At 45.8% G+C, this 25,130-nt stretch overlaps 1 protein-coding gene across 2 annotated transcripts in view; it reads left to right on the top strand.

Annotated features, from left to right (window-relative positions):
* Window positions 1–21,502, top strand: part of C8A (complement C8 alpha chain) — a 65,990-nt gene extending 44,488 nt beyond the window's left edge. For both annotated transcript variants that reach the window (XM_029228665.1, XM_029228666.1), the window contains 4 exons: window positions 11,079–11,210; window positions 12,354–12,511; window positions 16,815–17,037; window positions 20,733–21,502. In XM_029228665.1, the coding sequence (XP_029084498.1) occupies window positions 11,079–11,210; window positions 12,354–12,511; window positions 16,815–17,037; window positions 20,733–20,884 (665 nt within the window). In that variant the 3' untranslated portion in view covers window positions 20,885–21,502. The remainder of the gene's footprint in view (window positions 1–11,078; window positions 11,211–12,353; window positions 12,512–16,814; window positions 17,038–20,732) is intronic.
* The last annotated feature ends 3,628 nt before the right edge of the window (window positions 21,503–25,130 follow it).

The raw sequence follows: 25,130 nt of genomic DNA, 5'->3' as shown, positions 1-25,130 counted from the left end.
AATGAGGTCCACCCACTTTAGGGAGGGCAATCTGCTTTGCTCAGGTTACCAATTTAAATGTTAATCTCATCCAAAAACACCCTCACAGGAACACCCTGAATAATGTTGACCAAGTATCTGGACACCCTGGCCCAGTCAAATTGACACATAAAATTAACCATCACAGGAAGGTGGTCAAGGGGGAAAGGTAGAGGCAGGTGTGAGTAATAACTGCCAAGGTAGGTGTGTGAAGTCTCATGTAATGAAACAGCTTATCTAAATGAAGATGAGAAAAACAGGCATTCACTGAGTTCTAACTCTGTGGCAGGCGGCATACTGAGTTCTTACATGCATCTCATTCCATTTAAGCTTCCTGGTAATGCTTTGAGCTGTGTTTTATGGCTGTACCCATTTTACAAATGATGAAAACCAGGCACTGAAAGATAAATGATACATCCAAGGTGACACCACTGGTTAGCAGCAGAGTAAGGTTTGAAATGAGGATTTCTAATTCCAAGTTCAGTGCTTCTTGTGGTACCCCTGGATATTTATTTCACTTATTTTCTTTTCTAAAAAACTATTAAACTGCTTGTGATAGCTTTGAAAGTGGATAAATCAGGTTTTAAAAATACCTAACGGAGTATTATACTCAATATTCACTCCTAAGGGCAATATTGGGTCAGCTTGACCCTTGACTGGGAATTGTCACAGAGAACTGTTAAAGGTTAAACTGACCAGCTTGTGATGGTCTGTTCTGAAGCTTAGGTACATTCACAGAGCCAAGAACAAGCATGGTGTGCTGGCACCCATGGCACTCAATAAAGCGAAACTTAAAGACCTATAGGCCAGAAAATGTACCTAAGCCACCAATGGCAGGTCGCTTCAATAGCAGATGCTACCAGGACCACTGAGTTGAGGACTGTGACACCAGCTATGGGCTCAGGCGGAAAGTACTGTGATCAATTAGTGATGTCTATCCGAGGCAGAGGCTGGCCCATGGTAGAGCCTCAGTATCTTTCTGGCTGGGGTAATTCAGAATCCAAGCCCATCAATCCCGGGCATCCTCTGGAGATTTCCTTACACTCTGGAGAGTCGTGGATTCCTAAAGGGTCTGAGCAGGGATTAAGGGCCCCTGAGCTATGAGTTTTCTATTCCTTTAGTAGAATGAGACAAAGGCAGCCCAGATGATTAAGCTGTGTATGGAGAGTAACTGGGATGAGATGGGTGTATAAATTAAGTCCCTCAAATTTTTCATACGTTCCATCACATTTATATATTATTGATGTTGTTTGCTTACAATTCCCTTTCAGGAAGTTTCTAAGCAGAGCATTTTCCCTTCTTACCCAAAGTAGCAGGCAGGAAACAATCTCTGAGGAAAACCCTTCTCATAATCTAATCTCCACCCATCCATCCATCCATCCACTCACCTAGTAAATACTCAGAGAGAACCCATGATTTCCAGGGACACAGGAGTGAAACACACAGATTCCCACCCTGGAGAAATGTGCAGTCAGTTGGGGGCTAAGAATAATACAATGCGATAAATGCTTGACTGGAAATAAATACAGTAGAAGCACAAAGGAGGGAGCAACCCACCCTTTCTTCCCCTGCCATTGTCTAGACTCCAGAGACATTCGCACCTGATCTTCTGACGTTAGTAGGAATGGGAGCTTGCCTGGTGGAGAACGCAGCTGGAGCTAAGAGGAGAGAGTTGCATGGGAGTGGCTGAAGCAGCAAGTGGTGAGGGTCAGTAGTAGGAGATGAGTGATTCACCCAAAGGCCAGACTCTTTGTAGAGGGCTTGCCCCTGAGGCCGGTGCATACGTGAGAACAATCCAGTGGTTGGGTTATGGCAGGATGAGTGCTGATATCAGTAACCTGGAAATGGAGTCAGTGTTGGCCTCCAGGGACCCACAGAGAGGATGACAAGCTGCAGAACGGCAAGCTGCTGGAGCCATGCAAAGGTGAACATTGAGACAGGAGGGTCTCCGCCACCGGACCAGATGCGCAGCCTTCAAGGGAGCGTGCGCTGGCCCTGCTCTACCCTCCAGCCCACTGTTCACTGCGGGGCTAGGCTGTACTGAGCCAAATGCTGGTCCCCTGACTTAATCATACTCACTTTCTTCTTGCTGCTGTTCCTTCTACTTAGAGCACTGCTTCCCTCTCCTCCCCACCCTCTCTTCTTCACCTGGCTAATGCTTATTCATCTTTGGTCTCTGCTTAAACAGGGTTTTCCAGACAGTCTTTCTGTCTCCCCAGTTCCAGGTTGGGAACCTGTCTTAGGTACTGGGTCGGCCAAAAATTTCATTTGGGTTTTTCCATAACATCTTATGGAAAAACTCGAACGTACTTTTTGGCTGACCCAATACTTCCGTGTACCCAGGACACAGCTCTATGTATATCACACTATTACAACTGCCTGTTTCCATAGTGCATCTTGTGAATGATGTGTTTCTGGAGTTTTGTCCACAGGCTGAGGCTGACTCACAGTAGAGGCTCAGTGTCTTTCTAGCAGGGCTGGTTCAGAATCTAAACCCATGGTGCTGGGCATCCTCTGGAGCTTCTCTTACACTCTGAAGAATCAAGGGTAGATTTCTAAAGAGTCTCAGCTGGACTGAACAGTGAGGATGGTGAGGTGGGCAGGAACCTGACTGTGAAGGGTGTTATACTCATGGCTAAGTAGTCTGGGCTGGCCCAAAAGGTCTTTTGCTGTGTCTGCTAACCAACCAATCATCCTGAACAGACAGGCACTAGATTCTAACAAGCTCCAGGCTTTATCCCCAGTTACCATGACAACCAGGCTTCACGGTGATGGATGGTATTGAATGACTGACAGACTCCTGGTGTCTTGGCTCTGTCCCTACCCCCCTTAAGTCACTTGCATACACATGGAACTGAGACTCTCAGCACCATCCTCCTGAATTTGTCCTGATTTTGACTTTCCACCTCTATCACTGAAAACAGCCTCAGCCTGAAAGGAGAAAAAGGTGTGATAATGTCAAAATTACTCCCAGGACCACCCTTAGCTCCCTCTCTCCAAGTGATATAATGTGGCAAGGAGAAAATGGGCTTTGGACACAGACCTTGGTTCAATCCCATTCTACTATTTACTTATTGTATCGTTTTGGGCAAGTGGCTGAAACTACCTAAGCCTTGATTTGCTCATCTCTAAAATGGGAATAATTGTACTTGCTGTGGAATGATGTGTGAATATTAAATAACGCCTAGAAAATCTTTGCCCAGCACATGATGTGGACGTTGTTCCCTCCATCTTCTTCATTCACTCCCTCTCAGTTAATAGAACAGTTTACCCTGCAGAGAAGTTGATTAAGAAAATTGGTGTTCACAAACTCCTCAGCCTCCCGTGTTCTCCAATTTTTCCAGTTCAGAATCAGGAAACAACAGCCCAGTCTAGGGATGCTGTGGCATTTCTGGCAGCAGTAATGATAGTAATACTCGACCATTATTGCTAGTTTCAAGCCAGGGAGTAGCCTAAACACTGTACATGCCATGGATTAAGTCATTTAACCCTCAGAGCAACCCTATGAGGTAGACAGTGTTAAAATCCCCATGTCATAGATGAGATAACTGTGATACAGGGAGGTTCAGACAGTAAGTGAGCATGGAGATTTCCACCTCAGCCAGTTTCCATTTCAGAGCCTGGTCCTCAGCTATACGACTGCCTCCCATCATGACCAAAATCATCTAGCGGGTCAGAGTCCCTGAAGGTAGCCCTTTATCAGGTGGAGGGAGACCTGAGACCGCAGCCCCAACATTGCCCATTGGGAGCATGGATTCATTTTTCTGAGCTGCTCTGTGGAATGAGGGGTTTGGGGAGGACACTGCTACTCATGGCCCATGATGAACAGTTTCCTGCAGAGTAAGACTGGCTTGATGAGATGGCGCGGGCCCCGAGTTTGGATACGGCACACCTTGCATCAAACCCCGATTCTTGGCTTGTTAGTCATGGAACTTTGGGCAAGTTACCTAACAATCATAGCAACAACTAATAAGATTTGTAGAACACTTAAGTGTACCAGACACCAGTTTTAGAGATTCATGTACAGAAACCATTTTCATCTCCATTTTCAAATGGGGAACATGAGGCACAAAGAGGTTCAGGCACTCATCCAAAGCCACACTCCCAGTGAAGGGTACGACTCTGGCTCCAGAGTTCACACACTTAACCACCACAGTTCCTGCCTTCTCCAACCCCAGTCTGCCTGCAAAAGGAGTAAATCCTCCCAGCCCCATTGTGAGCCTCCAATGAGATAATGCAGATGAAAGAGCTTTATAAAATATCAACTCTTAATCAAGCATGAAATATTACAAAGATATGATTTATATTGTCAACCAGAAGACGACCTGTGACTCTCAGAACATTTTAGAGGTATTGTCTAGATGGGTTGGAATCAGCCCATCCCTGAGCACTTCGGGGGGCTTGTTACATGCCGAGCCTTGCAAACCCAAGAGATGACTTTATAAGTTTGCAGGATAATTGGAAGAACAGACCAAGAAGTTGACAATTACTATAGTGTGCTAAATACTGTGCTATAGGGAAGCGTGCTGATACCATGAAGGACACACAGGGATACTGCGGGGACACAGATATAGGGCCCTTGTGAGTGAGGGAATGTTTTCTAGAGTTGAGTGGGAGAAACTCAGTGAAGGAGGTAAGGGAACTTTCTAGTCAGAGGGAACAGCACATGCAAAGGCACAGAGGTACCTGTACTATTATTCTCAGGTGGCTGGGAAAAAACATGCATTTTTAAAACATTTTTATTGGAGTATAATTGCTTTACAATGTTGAGTTAGTTTCTGCTGTATAACAAAGTGAATCAGCTATATGTATACATATATCCCCATATCCCCTTCCTCTTGAATCTCCCTCCCACCCTCCCTATCCCACCCTTCTAGGTGGAGAAGCATGCGTTTTAATGGATACACAGAAGCACCTAGGGGGCAGGGAAGTTAGCCAACGCTTCCCAGCTCATCCAGTCACAGATTAAACAATCATCTTTTCCAATGTTATGGCATGAAATAGGCTATATGATTCTTCCTTTCCCTTGAGGGCAACCAACATAGCGAAGCAACATAGCACACAGATCACAGCAACCTGAATGGCATCCGTTTGTTGCACAGAGATAAATAATGCATTACACCTGCTCTTTTCCACCTGATGCTTGTCATCTGAGGAATGACAGAGACTTGCTGATTCTGGCACCTCAGAAATAAGGCTGCCTGGCTCTGCCTTAGAGCCACATGGATGCAGTATCTCCACGGAGGTGTGAAGACAGCTCTCACAACTGCACCACAGCCCAGACCAGGTGTGAAACAAGCAGTAGACATGGTGGCCAGAGACGTGTCCCCCGGGCTCCTGGCCTGCCAGGCGGGCACAACAGCTCCTCTGGGGACCAGACTAGAGTGGGAAGGACTCCAAGGGTCTCCCAGTACTTCCCTGGCTGATTTGCATCTCCTTCCTTTCCACTCTGGAGTTCAGACCATGTTGGCCTTTCTGAGCAGACTCTTGCTGCTGGGGACACAAGGCCTTCACGCGGCCTCCCTTTGCTCTCAATGTTCTCCACTTTGTCTGGCTAATCCCTACTCATCCTTTCACACTTGCCTCTGGTATCCTTCCTCTGACCCCCTAAGGAAGACTGCCCCGAGCTTGCTGCCTTCTTTCGAAGTCCTCATCACACAGTACAAGAATTATCAGCTTACCTGTCCATGTCTCCACACTTGTCTGTAAGCTCACTGACAGCAAACACTCCCTTTAGCCCTCTTCACTTCCCAGATACCTGGAACACAATAAGAAATCATTAAGGGGGCTCCCCTGGTGGCACAGTGGTTGAGAGTCCGCCTGCCGATGCAGGGGACACGGGTTCGTGCCCCGGTCCGGGAAGATCCCACACGCCGCGGAGCGGCTGGGCCCGTGAGCCATGGCCGCGGAGCCTGCGCGTCCGGAGCCTGTGCTCCGCAACGGGAGAGGCCACAACAGTGAGAGGCCCGCGTACCGAAAAAAAAAAAAAAAAAAAAGAAATCATTAAGGACGTACCAAGTTATCTCAAATGCTCCTCAGGTGTTCTGGTGTGTTTCTTAAAGTTTCAGAACCTTGGCTTTAGAGGAGCTCTTAAAAGACATCTCGTCAATTCTGCAAATGCTTCTTCTACTCACAGGCAAACAGCTAACTTCTGCTTGGGACCCTCCAGATATGGGGAGCTCACTGCCTCATGAAACAACTCCTATCTCCTTGGCCTCTGAGTGTTGCGGTGATTTACCTTAAGTTGAGCCTCAATCTATCTCCCTGTAGTATCTGCCCTTTTGGTCCTAGTTCTTGCCCTTGTGACCACACAAACAAGCCTAATTCCTCTTCCTCAAGACAACCCTCCGGAGGGCTGAATCTAATCCTACTGACCTCTCTTAAAGAGAAACCTCTCCTTTCTTGTTCAGGTAAGCATCCTGCATCCCCTCAAACATTCCCCAAAGGATTTGGCTTTACATTTCTTCACCCTCATGCTCATTCTCATTCAATCATTCCCCATTTTCTTCTTTTATTAACTCTTATTGTGGTAAAAACACTTAACATGAGATCTAATCTTGTAACAAATGTTTAAGGGTACAATACCGAGTCCTTCACTATAGGGACAATATTCTGGCAGATCTCCAGAACTTACTCATCTTGCATAGTTGAGATTTTATGCCCGTTGATTAGCAATTCCTCATCCTCTCCCAACCCCCGGCAACCACAATTCTATGCTCTGCTTCCATGAGTTCGGCTACTTTACATACTTCATATAAGTGGAATCATGCAGTATTTGTCCTTCTGTGACTGGCTTCTTTCACTTAGCACGATGTCCGCCAGGTTCATCCACGTTGTTGCACGTGGCATGATTTCCTTCTTCTCAGAGGCTGGATGATGTCCAGCGAATGTTCTGTTTTCTTATTTCCTTTTAAAAGTGTGGCTCCCAGAACTCGGCACCAGGTTCTGGGTTTCTCTAACCTGCGCAGAGGGAATGAGATTATCCCCGCCTTTACTTTTTTGATTATAATTTTCACCTGGCTTCATTGCCCTCCGGAGCTGAAAGTGATCTAAAACCCTTGGGCCTTTTCTCTTGTTCTCCTGCTAAGCTGGCTCTCTTCCTTACTGTGCTCATGCACTTGGTATTTTATCCCCAGGACAGGATGTTACAACTTTTCCAACTGAGTCCCATTTTGCTTTGCTTGGTCTGTCTGTCCATCAGCCCTTTGAGGGCTTTTTGGACCCTGATTCTTTTTCTTCCTCTGGGTAGATACAGTGAGCGTGGCTGCTAAGTCCATATCCAAGGCATTGACAAAGGCACCGACTAGGTTAGTATGGAGGCCGGCTTTGTGACAGGCCACCAGAGGTTCTCTGTAGGACCGTGGTGCTCAGTATCTCATCCCAGATGCACTGCATAGGCTTCATCTGGGATAGTTAATTAAAATACAGATTGCTGATTACTCAGAAATACAAAATCAGAAGTGATAGAGGTTGGGCTCAGGAACCTGTGTTTTTAATAAGCCCTCCAGATGATCTCAATATGTAGCCAGGTTCGGCAAACATCAACTCCCGTTTACTGAGCAGGAAAGTCTAAAACAAACGGCAGTTTGATCTGGTCCAAAGCTGACATCTAAGGAGCTGATGGGGTGGGGTGGAGCCCTGGCAGAGCACCACCTGGTCCTATAGTCCAGGGATCCCCAACTCCCGGGCCATGGACTGGTAGCGGTCCGTGGCCCGTTAGGAACCAGACCGCACAGCAGGAGCTGAGCGGTGGGCGAGGGACTGAAGCTTCATCTGTATTTACAGCCACTCCCCATCACTAGCATTACTGCCTGAGCTCCGCCTCCTGTCAGCATTATGGTGAGTTGTGTAATTATTTCATTATATATTACAATGTAATAATGATAGAAATAAAGTGCACAATAAAGGTAATGTGCTTGAATCATCCCGAAACCATCCCCCCACCCCATCCGTGGAAAAATTGTCTTCCACGAAATAAGCAACTCTCGGGATCCAAATCTGTCTCCATTTACTATGTTGCCCCACACCTGCTAGCTTCTCAAGGCCAGAACCTTGTAATTTAGATCTGCATCATATTCATACCAGTTTTATTCTCACAGTGTCTACCTTGTCCAACACACGGTATGCCTGGGATGGTACATAGTAGATGCTTACTAAATTTTTCAGCAGAATTTAGTCTGATGCAATAAATAGAATTAGCTAATTCTTCTAAGCAAGAAAGACGAGTTTGAATCTCAGCTCCACTGTTCTTTTTAGCTATGTGGTTTTGGGCAAGATAATTAATCTTTACGAACCAAGGGCATCACAAGTAAACATAAGAAGTATGGGGTAGGTGACTAAGGATAATTTAGCCCTCATGCTGTATGATTCTCAAGTCACAGACCTCCCCTTGCTGGCTGGTACCCTCCTTCAGGGTCCTCGGGAGGCGATCCTTTGCAGTCAAGCCGTGCTGCTGAAATCAAGCTGGAATTCTCTTCTCCAAGTAGCGCGTGGCAGGCTGTCTGCAGACCCCTCATGAGCATAATCACTCCACAGGCATCCTCCAGCCCCCACTAATCGGCCCGGCCCGTCACTTTAATTGGGCAGCACTGCACCACTCACCTAAGTAATCACTCTGGCTTCTGCCCATGAATTCCTTTCATCCACTTTTGTTTATCACGGTTGAAGCATTTTTTAATCAAAACAATTAAATATGCTAAATCTTCCTCAATTAGTAGTGCATTAAAAATTAAAAGTACTTGAACGGAAATGGCAAAAGAAACCCTGTGCTCGGCGCTGAGTGCTGGTGCTTAAAGCATCACTTCTCCCAGGCACTCTCAGCTCGGAGTTATTCAGAAACTGCTGTGCACAGAGGCACAGAGGGCTGCGGCCGAAAGGGGACTCAGGACGAGCAAGTCCAACCCTTTCTCTCCATAAATGGGAAACTGAGGCCCAGTGAGATCATGGGCCTTTTCTAAGCTCATACAGGGTGTCAGGGACTGGGACGCGTTTTGTTTTACTTTTTAAGAAAAATAAAATGTGTATATATTTAAGGTATATAGCACGATGATTTGATACAAATAAAGTGAAATGATTATTACAGTCAAGCTAATTAACATCTCTCTCCTCACATAGTTACGTGTGTATGACGAGAGTACCTGCAATCTACTCCCTTGGCAAATTTCCAGTATTCAGTGCAATATTACTGATATTAACTGTAGACATCAAGCTGTCCATTCGATCGCCAGGCTTATTCCTCCTACATAACTACGAGTTTGTGCAGCAACCCCCTTTTCCCCCACCTCCTCCCCCCGGGCAGCCACCGTTCTCCTCTCTGCTTCTATATATTTGAGTTTTGTAGAGTTCACGTGTAAGTAAGATCAGGCATTCTTTTTTCCTTTTTGGGTATGGCTTATTTCACTTAGCATAATGTCTTCAAGTTTCACCCATGTTGTCGCAAATGGCAGGATCTCTTTATGTTTTAAGGCTGAATAATTATTTTATATATAAATGGGATATATGTGATATATATATAGGGTATATATGTGGAATATATATATAGGGTATATATGTGGGATCTATAGAGAGTATATACATATATACACACAATTGTATATATAATAATTATATATTTGTTATTATATATAATTATTATATATTTTATTTCTATATTATATATAATAATTATATATTAAAATTATATATATTTATATATAATTATATCTATAATAATTTCTTTATCCATTCATCTGAGTGACTGGGACTTAAATTCAGGATTCCTGACTTGTAAGATTCTTTCCATTAGAAGCCCTTACCCAAGGACTCTTGGCATTCATTTATTCACTCATTTTTTTTCATTCATCAATCATTTATTCTGAGAATACTCACTGAGCTCCTCCCCCATGGCAGACATCGTGCTGCTAGGCTGACAAGAGAGTGGTGAGTAAGATGCCAGTCCTTGACCCCATAGAGTCTGCAGTTTCATGCGAAGGCTGGCAGGTAAACTTGCTGCCTCATACTCCCTTAAAAATATTGAATCTAATCCTTAGCTTAACTGAATTACAACCTAAATTATTTTTCCTTTGTGGTTGCCAGAATAAGACACCGACTGGTCATAATTATTGTATAGTTGCAGTGAAAAGTAATGACATGTTGCCAGTGCAAACTCCAGTTCACAACCTTCAGAAGACTTTAGCTACAGAGGGAGCTGAACTCTGCAGCAATGGTCAATATCTTGCTCCAGTCTGCTTTTGTAGCCTTATCTTGCCAGCTGACCAAGGGTTGGAAACCTAGTTCTGTTCACCTACAGGCTGTGGGATTGGGGAAAAATGATGTTATTCCTTTGAGAATTATGTTCCTCAACTGCAAAATGCAGATTCCTCGGCAACTCCTCAGATAGAGACAGAGACAACTGACGTGGGCCTCACACCTCTCATGGCGCCAGAAGCCAAGCAGCCTCCCCAGGGAGATCTATCCACCTCCTGACAGCATTCTGGCCTCTCTGCGGTGCAAAGAGGACCTGGGCAAAAAGAACTGGGACACATATGATCATTCAGACCTAAACAAAGCACATGGGTAGCTCTGAAGAAAGAGGGAAGTGCTCTGATCCAAAAATGCTTCATGGAAGAAATGATATTTGAATTGGAGCTTGAGTAGACTTTAGAAAGATGGTGAAAAAGGAGAAAGGAAGGGGCAGCAAAGGCAAAATTGGTGCCAATCTTGGGCCAGGCACTGTGCTAGGCACAGGGGTATATGGAGATGGATGAGATAGAATCACTGTCTCAAGGAGGCTCCGTGGAGAATGTGCAAAGGAAAGGGAACAAGCACTTTTCACCAACTAGTGTGTGCAATACATATTCCTTCTCATTTCAAGAATATTTGCACTGGATCAAGACAGAAGAGGACACTGAAACTGGGTTCAAGAACTGGGATTTCAACCTGGACCTCTTAGACTGCAAAATACAAGCTAGCTTTTACTACTGTGAGCTAGTGAGCTGTAAGCTACTACTATGAGCTGGTTGTACCATATTCACGGTCTTTCAGCGTCTCAGCATTCTATGTTTCTCTGCTCCCTGTTGCAGGTTTTTCCAGCAATGATGTCAAGACATGCTTTGGAGGCTCTTTTGGCATCGACTATGAGTACACAGATACAACACAAATTGGAGGACGTTTATCAGGAGAAGCTTGTAAAAAATTTGGAGGTGGCAAAATAGGCAAGTATTTAGTAATGGGCTTCCCAAAAAAGAGAAGCCAGATTTCCCCTCGGACTCAAAATCGGGGCATGTACTCTATTCCCCCCCCCACCACCAACTGATTCCATTTCAGTCAATGGTCATACTGCATATCTGCTGAATACCCCAAACCAATGACCTGTAGTGGGCTTATTTTGAATTCTGCATAGGCTGAGATCACCTTAGAAATACTTGACTTCATATGGTGCACCCTCCTAGATTTCAAGCACTAGACAAAGATCTAAGTAAGAGCTGGGATGAAAGGAATGTGCGGATGGAACTTGGAAAGTCGACTGTTGGATAAAGTCCCATCAGGTACAGTCCCGAGGGAGGAAACAAGTTTGCTGAGAGAGAGAAATGTGGTTATCAAGTCCAAGCTCAAAGAATAATTATTAGAGAAAGATGGTACAAGAATATTCTGTAACATCTCCCACACAGGTCACTACGAGTTTTCATGTATTCATTCATTCATTCAACCTGTATTGGGTAATTTTTTCCAGGTGGGAGACACAGAGGATGCAGGGATGACGAAATAGTTTATAGTACAGTGGATGAGTAGATGAGGTTCAAGTTACTCCCATTGCATTGGGCTACTCATGTCTCAGGGCCTTAAGTCAAATCCTTCTTCTCTCTGATGCCCTTCCCTCCTCCTTCCATTTACCTGCCAAGATTTATCCATTCTTCTAGATAACTCACCTTTTTTCCTGACCACCTCCCCACTGCTACTATAGATCTGACCACATCTTTCTCTGCACCCCTACTGAGAGAGAAATCTGTTATAGCACTTACAATATTTGATTGCACTTATTTGGCACATAGCAGGCACCAAGTAAACATCTGACATAAATATTTGAATAAATGAATGAATGAATCATCATCCATTTTCCCATCTTCTCCCTCCTCCATGTTGGGTTGGGCTGTCTTCCCAGCGTCTGCTCTAATCCAAAGGATGGATCTATTTCCAAGTCTCAGTGCTTCTTTTCTGCCTTGTCCTGCTAGTTAACCGAGCAAGGTAGAAGAGTGGGAGACAGCTCTAAGGAGAGCACTTAAACTTTGTTCCAAATCTCATTAGCAGAGCTTGGCGTTTTAGGAAATGAGCTAATGTGGTTATTCTCTCGATGGCAGTCGATGACAAGAAGACAGTGGGTGTGGAAGACATCATTCCTCTGGTGCAAGGTGGCAGCTCTGGCTGGGCAGGTGGCTTGACACAAGACAGGAGCGTCATTACATACCGTTCCTGGGGGAGGTCATTAAAGTATAACCCTGTTGTTATTGATTTTGAGGTAAGTCTTTTCGCAGTTGAAGAAACTCTACGTTCACGAGGAATGAAAGTGAAGCAGACCAGATCATTTCATATTTCTTATTATAAGCCCATCAGAGAACAAGATTAAATGTAACGGCACGCTGAACTGGTGGCCTTCCCCGTCTGACTACAGGGATACGTGACTCTAGACTCAGGCCACAGGAGAGCTGGGATCACAAGCTTACTATCCGGTCAGGGCCTAGATTTACACTCGTAGTCCCAGAATTTCTTCGGGATTAAGCCACCTTATAAAAATAACAACTCACATAAAAGACTTTAAAAATCACATCTGTTAAGTTGGAAGTTGGCAAACTTTTTCTGTAAAGGACCAGATAGTAAATATTTTAGGCTCTGTGGGCCACATACAGTCCCTTTCATACAAGTTCTTCTTCTTCTACTTTTTTTTTTTTTTTTTTCAATCTTGTAAAAATGTAAACATCATTCTTAGCTCAAAGGGCATACAAAAACAAGCCGTGGGCTGAGTACGATTTCAAGCTATAGTTTGCTGCCCCTCCCTGCTCTACATGATCTCATCACAATGACCTCTGGCACAGATGGGATTCTCCCCATTGAAAAATTAGGAAACTGAGGCTCCAAGTCATCAAGTGAATCGTTTCAGTTCACATAGCTCATATGTGGCAGTACCTGGATCCCAGACCTTTGGACTTAATGTCCAGTTCTCTCTTCCCTCTATCCTAGCACCTGCCTTAAAGCCATGGTTCCCAGACACCGGGGTCAATTTTGCTCCCCTAGGAGACATTTGGCAATGTCTGAAGACTTTTTTTTTTTTTTTTTTTTTCTGTACGCGGGCCTCTCACTGTTGTGGCCTCTCCCGTTGCGGAGCACAGGCTCCGGACGCGCAGGCTCAGCGGCCATGGCCCACGGGCCCAGCCACTCCGCGGCACGCGGGATCCTCCCGGACCCGGGCATGAACCCGTGTCCCCTGCATCGGCAGGCGGACTCTCAACCACTACGCCACCAGGGAAGCCCTGAAGACATTTTTGATTGTCACAACTGAGAAGATGCTACTGGCATCTAGTGGGTAGAGGCCAGGGATGCTGCTAAACATCCCCTAATCCACAGGATAGCTGCCCACAGCAAAGAAATATCTGGCCCCTAGTGTCAATAGTGCCAAAGTTGAGAAAGCTTGCCTTAAATCTCTAACCCCACAAAGGAAGTAAAATTGTATTCAAACTGCAAAGGAAGTGGATTGTTCTACCAGTATTGTCACACTATTCAATTCATATGCAAGGGTAGTTCATTAGAAAAAAGAGTTATATTTTGGGCTTTTAAATAAAATATTATTGTTTTCTTGCCCATTTTCCCTGACGTTGCTCATTTTCTATAGAGAGTTAAAAATTCCAGGTGTGGATACATTCCTTCTCTTAAAATATATACCAACAGTTAAACCTAAAAATCTATTATAACACCCTCTTCTCTATGAAGAAAGATGTCAGATGGATTAACCCTGATTGCATTTCTTCTCCAATAAATAAGGACCATTTTCACGCACCTGTAATTCACATAGGGTCTAAAAATTGCTATCATCAAGCTATTAGTGATTTGGGCAAAACTGTAAAATTGCTATCAGGAGTAACATATAAACTTTCATGGTCAAGAGGTGAGCTCTTTGTTTGCCTTGAGCAAAACTTCCAAGGGGAAGACTGACATTCGTGACTTGGAGAAGACCCAATTCTGTCTTTTGGGAGAGCCTGGGTATGAGGTGAAAAAGATATAGTTTGGCTCATGGGTCAGCCACCTTTTTGATGTGTGACCTTGGATGAGTTACTTCATTTTCTGAGCTCCCATTTTCTGCTCTGTAATATGGGCATAATAAAATGTTACATCCCAAGGTTAGGGAGAGAGAAGTGAGTACTTAGTAAATGTCAATTGAGGAAGCAGTTTGTGGAAGTTGAGTTAGCTGGCCAAATCTCAGAGCCGGGAAATGGCACAGCCCAACTGGAGCCAAGACTGACTGACGTTAACGTTCATGATCTCTTTGCAACCCATGATGCCCCCTGGAAGGCTGGCTTCGAAACATGAGGCTGTTGGCAGGTCATAGAGCAGGGGAGTGACACAGATAGAGCTGTGCTTTGAAAGGAAAATGCTCACAGAGGTATGAAGGATGAAGGAGAGACAGAGAGACAGACTATGGCCATGGAGAGGAAGCCAGTTAGGGAGTTATTTGGAACCTGGTGCTCAGAGTGGAGTCCTATTCATTTGCCTATTCCAGAGCTTAGCAGTGCGTATTTATGGCAGGTGCTTAGATCGAGTGAACATAGGAATCATGCTATGTGATGATCCTGTTATGCTATATATTATTATATGTTATATGTTATGTTATAGCGTGTTGATATCACACTACTTGCCTTCTCTGAATCTTTCCTCTCATTTGTAAAATGGGAACGAGACCGTTGCCAATATCTTTTCAAGCTCTAACATTTTAAGAATCATTTCTCCATCCCTCTTCCCTCTTTAAGTTCCACAGCCCTTCCCAATCCTCTGCATGAGGATTTGGGGAAGAGAAAGGAGAGATGGGGGTCTGAGTGCTGACCTCCCCTGGAAGGTCAAAGGGAAGTTGCCCGTTGGTTCTGGCCTTCTCTGGAACTAAGAGTCATCTTTAACCGGGGCAGCCCTTTCTGTACTGATTTCCTAACAATGGGGCCAAATTCCCTGAACTTCCAGTAATGGTCTTCTCCCCTTGGCTGGGGGCCCAGCCAGTCCTGACATGAGCAGCCTGGTGACCTCAGGCACAGCCCCCTGGCCACAGGTCAAGGTTTGTTTGCCACGGGTCTTTCTGTACACATCTCCAGGAACCCATTCAAAGCATGGCGAGTGCCCTACTGACCTCTGATTCTTGAGAAGTGAGTTTGCTCCAGTGGGGCTCAGTCCCATCTCTGAATGGCTCTGTGACCTTGGCAAATCCCTCCCCTCTCAGAGCCTCAGGTTACTCTCCTGTAAAATGAGAGATCTGGAAAAGAGATTTCATTTGATGGTTATGGGTTAAAATACATAGCCTTATAAGCATGCTGAAGACAACCATATATACATGCAATTTGAAAAATATAGGCTTTTTTTTTTTTACTATCACCACATCTAACTAATAAAAATGGTGCTTTATTTTATACTGTTCTTCCTCTTTGCAGTGATATCTCACACTCATTACTTCTTTAGATCCTCACGTGAATTCTAAGAAGTAGGTTATTACACCCATTTTATAGATAACAGGGCTCAGGCTTGGGGGCGGCAGTTACGAGTTCTGGGCCACACAGCTGGGAAGCGAGCAGCATTGATTTAGCTTTGACTACGTGACAGGTCTTCCCCATCTCTCAACTTTAATCCTCACAGTAAACCTGGAGTGTAGAACTACTGTTCTCACTTTACAGATGAGGAAGGAAGGCTTCATGTGTAATGGGACAGAGATCACACAGCCACAATTTACAGAGCTGGGACCTGAAGCCAGATTTTCTAGCTGCAGAGTCAATGCTCTTTGCTACATCTACTACTTCCCAACCAGGGGTTGACTCCCCCACACCCCCGCCCCAGGGGACATCTGGTGTCAGGAGACAGTTTTGGTTTTCATGACTAGGAGGTTCTACTGGCATCTAGTGCGTAGAGGCCAGCGATGCTGCTAAACACCCTACAATGCACAGGCCAGCCTGCCCCTGTCAACAAAGAATTGTCCAGCAGGAAATGCAATAGTGCCAAGGTTAAGAAACCCTAGACTACAGTCCTGCCTAGAATGGGCATATGTGAATGACTCCGCCACCATCATCCCCCAAACAGCCTCAAATACACACAGGCAAACACCACATTCACACCATTAGGGGCGGTGCTCAGCAGTGGCAACACAACTGCATTAAGGACTTTACTAATTCCTGCAATGAAGGTTGACAATAAAAGACACACACACACACACACAAACATATAAATACTTTATACTCTTCCTGATTCCTAAAAGTGCTGGAGGGGGGCAGATGAGTTGGCACAGATAGCTTCTGGGCTCTTGTCTTCCTCTGGGACCACAGGTTTCAAAGTTAAGTAGGTTGATGTTCAGCATGGTCCATTGTGTGGTCCTGAGCTGGTCACTCAAACACTCTGAGCCTCCGCTTCTTCATCCATGGGTTGGGGGATTCAGGATCCAATACAACTGGATAAAGTTGAGTGTCTGGCTCTGTGCCTGGCATGTAGCAGGCCTTCCAGAAGCTTGAAGGCCAGTTCTTGGGCTCTGGGAAGCTGGACAGAGCCCAGGGAGGGGCCCTCTGTTCTTTCTGTGCCCACAGTTGCAGCCCATCCATGAGATACTGCGGCACACGAACCTGGGGCCTCTGGAGACCAAGCGTCAAAACCTGCGGCGAGCCTTGGACCAGTACCTGATGGAATTCAATGCCTGCCGCTGTGGGCCCTGCTTCAACAATGGGAAGCCCATCCTCGATGGTACCAGCTGCACTTGTCAGTGCCCCCTGGGTCGCCACGGCCTTGCCTGTGAGCAAATGGAGTCAGAGGGTAAGACCCGCGCATCCTCACTCAGGTTCTAGCCTATCTCGGCTTAGAGGGGCCAGCACAGAAGGGACCTTTGGGGTTCCCAGCCTCTCTGTTCTATGCCCTCTTGCCCACTGCTCTAGGAACCCACATTCTGAGCTTTATGGCTGACCCCCTACATTTACTGGTTTTTATGCTTTCTCCTTGCCATTAGGACCCTCTCAGATGACGACTGTTTTTTTACCAAGGTGTATATGGACAACAGGATTCATTTCCGGAGGGATGTATTCGTTTCCTAGGGCTGCCATAACAAATTACCAAAAGCTGGGTGGCTTAAAGCAATGGAAATTTATTTTCTCACACTTTTTGGAGATTAGAAATCCCAAATCCAGGTGTACTGGCTAGGTTGCTTTCTTCTGGAGGCTCTGTGGGAGCATCTGTTCTCTCTCCTAGCCTCTGGCATGAGTCAGCAATGCCCGGCATTCCTCGGCTTGTAGCTGCACCATTCCAGTCTCTGCCTCTGTCTTCACATGGTGTTCTCCACTCTACGTCTCTGTTTTCTCTCTTATAAAAATACTAGTCATTGGATCAGGACCTATCCTAATCCAGCATGACATCATCTTAAATTGAGTTTATCTGCAAAGATCCTATATCCAAATAAGGCAACACTCACAGGTAGTGGAGTTTGAACTTCAACCTATCTTTTGGGGGACACAATTCAACCCATTACAAGGGATAAGTAAGTTGTCATTATAGCATAAGGAGTCATGACTAGAAACAAGGTTGGGGCAAGTAACATAAAGCTTAATGTTTCAACGTTTAAACCTATTAAGCTGCAAAATAAACCAACGGGTATCAGAAAAGAAGGTTCTCAAACGAGGGTTAGAAATCCACGTCCCTTAAAGATGAAGAAGTCTAGAGACCTGGCTGTGAATCTCAGCTATTTCACTAACTTACTGAGATACCAGTTAATTGTTTCTTCTTTCTGAGGCTTTTCTCATCTATGTTTCCCTTTGAGCTCCAAGAATCTCTATGCATGTTCTAATCCCTAAGCTTCCAATTTTCCATGCATACTTGGTACATAGAATGATGGCAAAAATATGGGCTACCAAATCAATGTATAAATCAATCTCATTTGGCAACTGCGATGAAGAAAATGTAAAGAAAAAAAAAAAGTCTGGAAAACAAACCGCTGAAACACAGTGTAGATGGGATAGGAGGCTGATTTTAAAACGAGATGACGGTGGGTTAAAATTTTCTCATTGGGAGAGTCGTTCTAAATGGGAGGCAGGATAGCATAGCTCTGGTGTCAAATAGGCCTTCACATCCCAGTGCTGCCAATTTGCATGTGGGGTGGGCATCCCCTGTAAAATGGGGATGATATCAGTACCTACATCACAGGTTGTGTTGAGGGTTAAACTAGCTAACTTGTGTGGCAAGCTCAATTCTAATAAGTAAGAAGAAGATAGAGCCCTATTGGTAGAAGATCTGTCCTGGGTTGAGGCCACATCTAAATCCCTCCTTTGTGAGGTGAAGGGAGTACAAATTGGGTCCCAAAAAGCTGCCTGGTATCCTACAGGAGGAATTCTGAAAGGGGTGAGCCAGGATGGTGAGTGAATTCCAGAGTCCTTATGAAGGAGGACGCAGAGAACAAAAACCAAGCAGAACAATGACCAGGGCCAAGCCTGGTACAGTTTCCTCATGTGGATTGAAAAAAGGAACTGCCTGTTAGGTGGGTAAATTGGGAGGAACAAAGAAAACCACTCGGGGTTGATACTGCCCAGCTCCAGACCCAGGGATTTCTTGACTTTTCAAGCAGGGTTTGGACTGGGTTTCAGCCCCATTTGCCTCATTGGCCAGGCAACTTTCTAGAGGGACCAAAGGTCAACGAACAGAAAGAACAAATTCTGTACCAGGCACTATTGCAACACTTTAGGTGCTCGAACTCCTTTATTCTCCCAAGAATGTGATGAGATAAATATCAATACTATTATCTCCCCAGTTCACAGATGAGGACACAGGGGCAGGAGGAAGGGGAGATAACTCGCTGAGTCATCTAGCTGGGGAGTGTCAAAGCCAGGATTTGGACCCAGGTGGTCTGGTGTTAGGACCCAAGCTCTTAACTGTTACATTCTACTAATTGACATCCTAAGAGTCTGGAAATTTGGGGAATGGGGGTAGAGGGTCTGAGATGATTGCACTGATTATCATTTTGGGGAGTGGAGAGGGAGGGTATGGCCCAGGTCCTGGTTATCGGGCTGACCTGGCTTAAAGGGACAGACATGAGCTCTGCCTGGGTAATTAGAATCAGAGCATGTCAAGGGCCCTCAGAGCCAGTGACTTGCTTGGATCCCTGCTCACACAGCATAGAGCAAAGTGAACAGGGAGTGTGGACTACCTAGAGATGCCTCTCCAATGATCCAGCGCTGGGCTTGGTGGTGGCCATGCTGAGTCATATGTACACGTGATGGGCACTGGAGAAGGGGGACACAATGTCAATGATCAAGGGGGGTGGCAGGGCGCAGAGGGCTGGGTCGTCCTCACAGTCCCATTTTTCCTGCATGATTACAGTCAGCTGCAGGCAGCTCCCGGGTGTTCCATTAACCTTGTTTGTTCCATGCCCGAGGGGTATGGACCTCGGGTGGCCTTGGGACTATCAGACTAAACTTTCAGCCAGACAGAGATGGATCTGGCAAGGAAGTCTAAAGTGGGGGAGTCAGCCACCATGGAGACCCATTGTCGTAGGTCCCGAGGGATTCTCCCCGCAAATCTTTGCATGTAGGGACCGAGCCACAGAGGTGGGAGAAATAGAGAACCCTTCTGTGGCTGCCCCACCAGGGAGTGTAATGACAGAGCTGGAAGGGACTTGAAGATAATCTAATCCAATGATATTCACACTGAGGTCTGAGGAAGCTTGGGGTCTCCTAGGGGCTGCCCCAGAGGAGCAGGGCAAACCTGATAGACACCCAGCTTCAAATAGAACAGCTTCACTTTCATCTGACTTCCATGCTGGGGCCCATATAAGAAGATTTCATTTAAGAAAGAAAAAAAAAACAGTAATGAAAAAAATAATGATGGAAAACCCTACTGGATCAGTCCACCCTTTTTCTTTACAGAGGCGAAAGCTCAGGCTGAGAGAGGAGATGGGATGGTCCAAAGGCACAGAGTCAGTAGGAGGCAGCAGCCCCAGGCTAGAGGGATCGTATAAACTGGATTTCTAGAGACAGCCCATGGTCAGTGCACGTGTTCTGATACTCTGTGCAGAGAATCTGTCACCCACCGTGGCCCCATCGTTGGAGTCTGAGTGGGGTTGATTTGCAAACCTTCATTTAAAAGCCCAGCTATCCTTTGCATAGGGGCGTCTGGCTGGCCTTTGTGAAGCCCCAGCTGGGGCGAGTTCCCTGTCTGCACACTCACCACTGGCTCAGCGTCATTCTTCCAGAGACGCGCGCCTCCCTGCCTCTCTCCGCTATCCATCTCCCGTGGAACCGCAGGTTCCAATTTCATGAGATGGGCTCCCAGCGGCCTCTTCTCACTCCATCCAGAGTTTCAAATTAAGTGCAAGGCAGTGAGCATAGAGGTCTGGTTTGGCTACACGGAGGCATTTCCCCAAGGAGAGATTGCAGACCACTCTAGGGCAGCGGGATGGGCCTCACTCAACCATCCAAGCTGCCGCTTGTATGCTAACCTCCTTGTGCTCTGGGAAATTATCCATGCAGGAGAAAAGGCGGATGGTCACTGGGGCTGCTGGAGCTCATGGTCTGCTTGCAAATCGGGCAGCCGGGAAAGGAGGAGAGAGTGTAACAATCCTGCACCCCAGAACGGAGGTACCGCATGTCCGGGCCACAGAGTGCAAACCCAGGCATGCTGAGGGCTCTGGGCACAGGCTGCAGCTGAGGCAACGGCTGTCACTGCCTGAGCTGACCACTGGATACCGACCGACTTCACTCAGCTGACAGAAGATGCCAATCAACATGGACTTTTTCTTTGTCCTGGACCAGGCCGTGCCATCAACAACCAACTGTTCTATTACCCACAAAACTCAGTCACAATTGGGTGTTGAGTGTTAATGGCTCATAGCGCTTTGGATCATCTAAAAAATAAATAAATAAAAGAAAGAAAGAAAGAAAAGAAGAAATCTCGATTCATGTCTTAGAGGAACTTACAGGATGGTAGAGGCATAAGGCAGGCAGGCGCCCTTGAAACTACCTGTAGCCAACAAAACAAAGTACCGTGAGAACGATCTCAGTTATTTGATAACAATATTTGCTCATTTGTAGAAAACGATTATCAGTTTGTAAGATAAGCAGACATACTGAAACAAGGAGAAAAATTAAAGATTGCCTTGAGTTCCTTCACTTTTCCTTCACTGGGACTCAACATATTCTCGTATTCCTTCAGTTAATCTCTCTTGTTTGCTTGAGTTCTTATCACAAATATCACCGTTCTCCCAATTAAATAACTGGCACACTAATAATTGGCTCACAGCACACTATTGTTTTCCTTCATCGCCTTCTTCATAATTGGCAATTACATATTGGGTCCCACACCTCCTGTGACTATTTATGACTTGTCCCCCCATGGACGGCAATCTTGAGGGCAGGGATCAGCTTCGTCTGGTTCAGCACTGCATCCCCAGAGGTGAGGGCTGTGCCTTGAATTGGAGGGAATTAACAAGCATCTGTGCGAGAAGTGAGGGAATGAACTCAAGAGTCAGTTCAAAAATGTGGTCCTTCTTAGTCAGCCTCCCAGAGTAGAATGTGGATCTGGGGGGCCGACCAGTTCATGTGCCCGGGCCCACCTGTGGGAGAGCTAGTCACATCCGCCTGACTCAGTGTCCCCACAGCACTCCAACCAGGCCTCAAAGAGAGAATGTGTGTGTTGCACTGACTTTTCTGTTGACCCACACGTTTCCCCTATAGATTGTGAGCTCCTTGAAGGTGGAATCTGCCGTCCCAGTTGGTATAAGAAACATATGTTGACTGATATGTGTGTATCAGTCAACACTCCCTATCCTTCCAGAATCCTCAATCTTCTTTGGGTGATAATGAGACATAAACACACACACGCACGCACACACACACACATGAAACAATTAGAAGCAGTTTTAGGAACACAGGAAGTGAATTGCTGAGTTAATGCCAAAATACGTGGCACACAAAGTAAGTGCCAAAGGAGGCCAGGTGGAAGAGAGATTTACCTTTCTTTGTCTGTATTAAATATACAGAATGGGGGTTGACCTAGACCTTGAGGGATTTTTGAACTAGGCAGAGAGGGAAGAGAACTTTAGACAGGAAAACAGCATGTCACAAAGTTTGAACCTCAGAAAGAATATTAGGGGTGTATGTAGGTGTATATGTGTTGGAAGAGGGAGTGGGAATAAAATAAGTTATATAAAATACTTAGCACAATACCTGTCACGTGCAAAATTATTAGCATCACTCTTATCGTTACTATTATTAATTAAAGCTTATAGTTTAGAAGTTTGTTTCTGAACTCTTTAGATCTATCTGAAAGAAGGAAAAAAGACTCCCATATACCTTCTCATCCTGTCATTAATTTACTTTTTAATGTCCATGAATAATTAATTTCCATTCGTTATTTACTGTGGAGCAGTAGTTACATCCTAGGAAGTGATGAGAGGCGGATTGGCCAGGCCAAGTGGACAGTTTACAGAGGACATTCAAGCTTGATCTAAAAGCGGTAGTTCTCAGCCTAGGTTGAGCATGAGAATCACGTGGGCAGTTTTAAAAACCCTGATGTCCAGAGGCTGAACCCCATACCAATTCAATCCAAATTTCTGGAGATGAGAGCCAGAGATCAGTAGTTTACTATCTTCAGTACCTTGTAGTAACCTGTAATGGAAAAGAATCTGAAAAAGAATATATGTGTATGTGCGTGTGTACGTATATAAAACTGAATCACTTCGCTGCATACTTGAAACTAACACAACATTGTAAATCAACTATACTTCAATAAATAAACAAAAGCTTCCCAGGCAATTCCAATGCAGCCAAGGCTGAGAATTCCTGAGAGCTACACGTTCACGGGTGTGTAACAAAAGGGCACCACAGTAAGGTTTATCTGCGTACCTTATCTAATCTTAACAAGGACCGCTAAGATTTGTTTTCTGAGTCCCATTTTACAGATGAGGAAACAGAGTCTCTGCGAGGCTGAGCCTGATGGGTCACAGAGCTGGCAGCCTGGCCAGGGTGTGAATGCAGTCCATCAAGCACGTGCACCCCCACCTCTGCTCTGGGCTGTCAGCCAGTGGAGGGATTTTGTGTGTGGGGCGCAGAGGAGAGGGAAGAAACCAGAGGCCAGGAAGCTCATCAGGAAGTACGTGTAGTCCTTTAGATGCGAGATGAGAACGCTGGGATTAAACAATGGCCTGGATCACCTGTGAGCCAAAACCACCAGCCGAGCAATGCCATCTTCCCATCGGCTGAGCCACAGAACCAAGGCCAGTGTCTGCCCCGCTCCTCTGAGGATGCTACATCCCCAGCAGCTTTAGAAATGACAATACAGCGGCAGTAGCAGTTTCCGCAGCAGCCACCCTTCACCGGATCAGCGCCTCTCCCTCTTCGAGGATGCCTGGCTCTCACCCCGCAAAAGGCATAAAACCCATCAAATGTATTCTCCCTCAGGACTTTTCAGGAGATCTAGAATCTACGGCTTTATAGGTAGTGGATGTAAAAACACGGTTTAAAGATATAATCTTCAGCTTGACGAGGTGTCTTTTGAAAAGTAAATTAATGACAGAATGAAAAGCAGTAAGAAGAGGCTTTTTTCTTTTTTTTCTGCTTTGAGATAGAGGAAGATCTAAAGAGTTCAGCACTCAACGAATCTCTTCTGAACTGGATGGCTTTAGGGTGAAGAAAATGGACAGAGAGAAAGGGTAGCCTTCAAAACCACAGTGCAGAAATGAGAGACGGCAGAGGGAAGCCACCGGGTACTGTTTGAGGAAAGGTATGTGACATAGATTAGCAGAAGCATGCTTCTCCGTGAAGAAAACTGGGGCTTCTATCCCCTGGCTTGGGAAATGGGTGAGCACTCTGGGGAGCCCTGTGCTGGGCCCCGGGCTGGGTGCTGGGGGGCCGGGAATGAATCAGACACAGTCCCAGCACTGGAAGATTGCCTGGCCTGATGGAGGAGGCCTGTGAACCATGCCCCAGGTCCCATACCAGCAGGAAGCCAATCTGGGGAGAAGGAAGACAGCCTGGATAGGAGAGGAGACGAGGCCAGCAGAGTCTAGGAAATGAGTGGGAGTTTAAAAAGCAGACAAAGGTGAAGAAGGGCCTGGACATCGCAGAGGAAATAGTATGTGCAGAGTCGAGAGGTGGGAAACCACGAGGCGGGTGGAAAATAATTACTGCTCAGCTCCTGGGGGTGGTCGCTGGTGCCCCTCAGGCTGGGGAGAGCTGGGTTTGGAGCATTGGTTTGGTCACTGGGCCTTCCCTGAGGGCAGCAGTATGTGGTCCTGGGGAGATTTCCACAGATGGTCACTTTCCACCCACGTCCCTGCTCTCCTTGGGAGCTCCTGGTGCTTCAACACTCCACAGCCATTATTTTAAAGCACAAGAATCTTAACCTGGATTCACAAGATTTGCTCTGGTCTGATGTCAGTGTACCACTCCATCTTTATTTCCCTCTGCAGACTTTATGAGCCAATATACTAAAAACCTGTCCTCCCTAACAGGACAACAAAGCCCTGAATGCCTAGCTCTCACCTCTCTCTGACGTCATTTCCTTCCATTTACTCTTCCTACTGTCATGCTGCTCCAGCCATGGAAGCCTTTTTGCTATTCCTCACACATGCCAAACTCTCATGCCTCAGGACCTGTGCACCTGCTTTCTCGTCCACCTGAAATGTTCATCCTCTAAAGGAGTTCATCCAAGAATCACTCCCTTGTTTCATTCACATCTCTGCTCAAATAATATCCCTCCGAAGACCTTACCCTCATTTATTTTTTCTAGTATGGCACTTATCACTACCTGAGATTATAGATTTTTTTTTCTTGGTATGCCTCCCCCCCATTAATATGCAAGCTTTTTCATGGCTTGATCCCCAGTATCTAGAACAGTATTTGGCCTTAGGAGGGGGTTCAATAAATATT

The sequence above is a fragment of the Monodon monoceros genome, unplaced genomic scaffold, assembly GCF_005190385.1.
Source record: "Monodon monoceros isolate NGI ecotype Baffin Bay Population unplaced genomic scaffold, NGI_Narwhal_1 Super_Scaffold_18, whole genome shotgun sequence".
In the NCBI taxonomy this organism is placed as follows: Eukaryota; Metazoa; Chordata; class Mammalia; order Artiodactyla; family Monodontidae; genus Monodon; species Monodon monoceros.
Note: the sequence above shows the minus strand (reverse complement) of the source record. Positions and strands in the feature narration are given on the sequence as shown.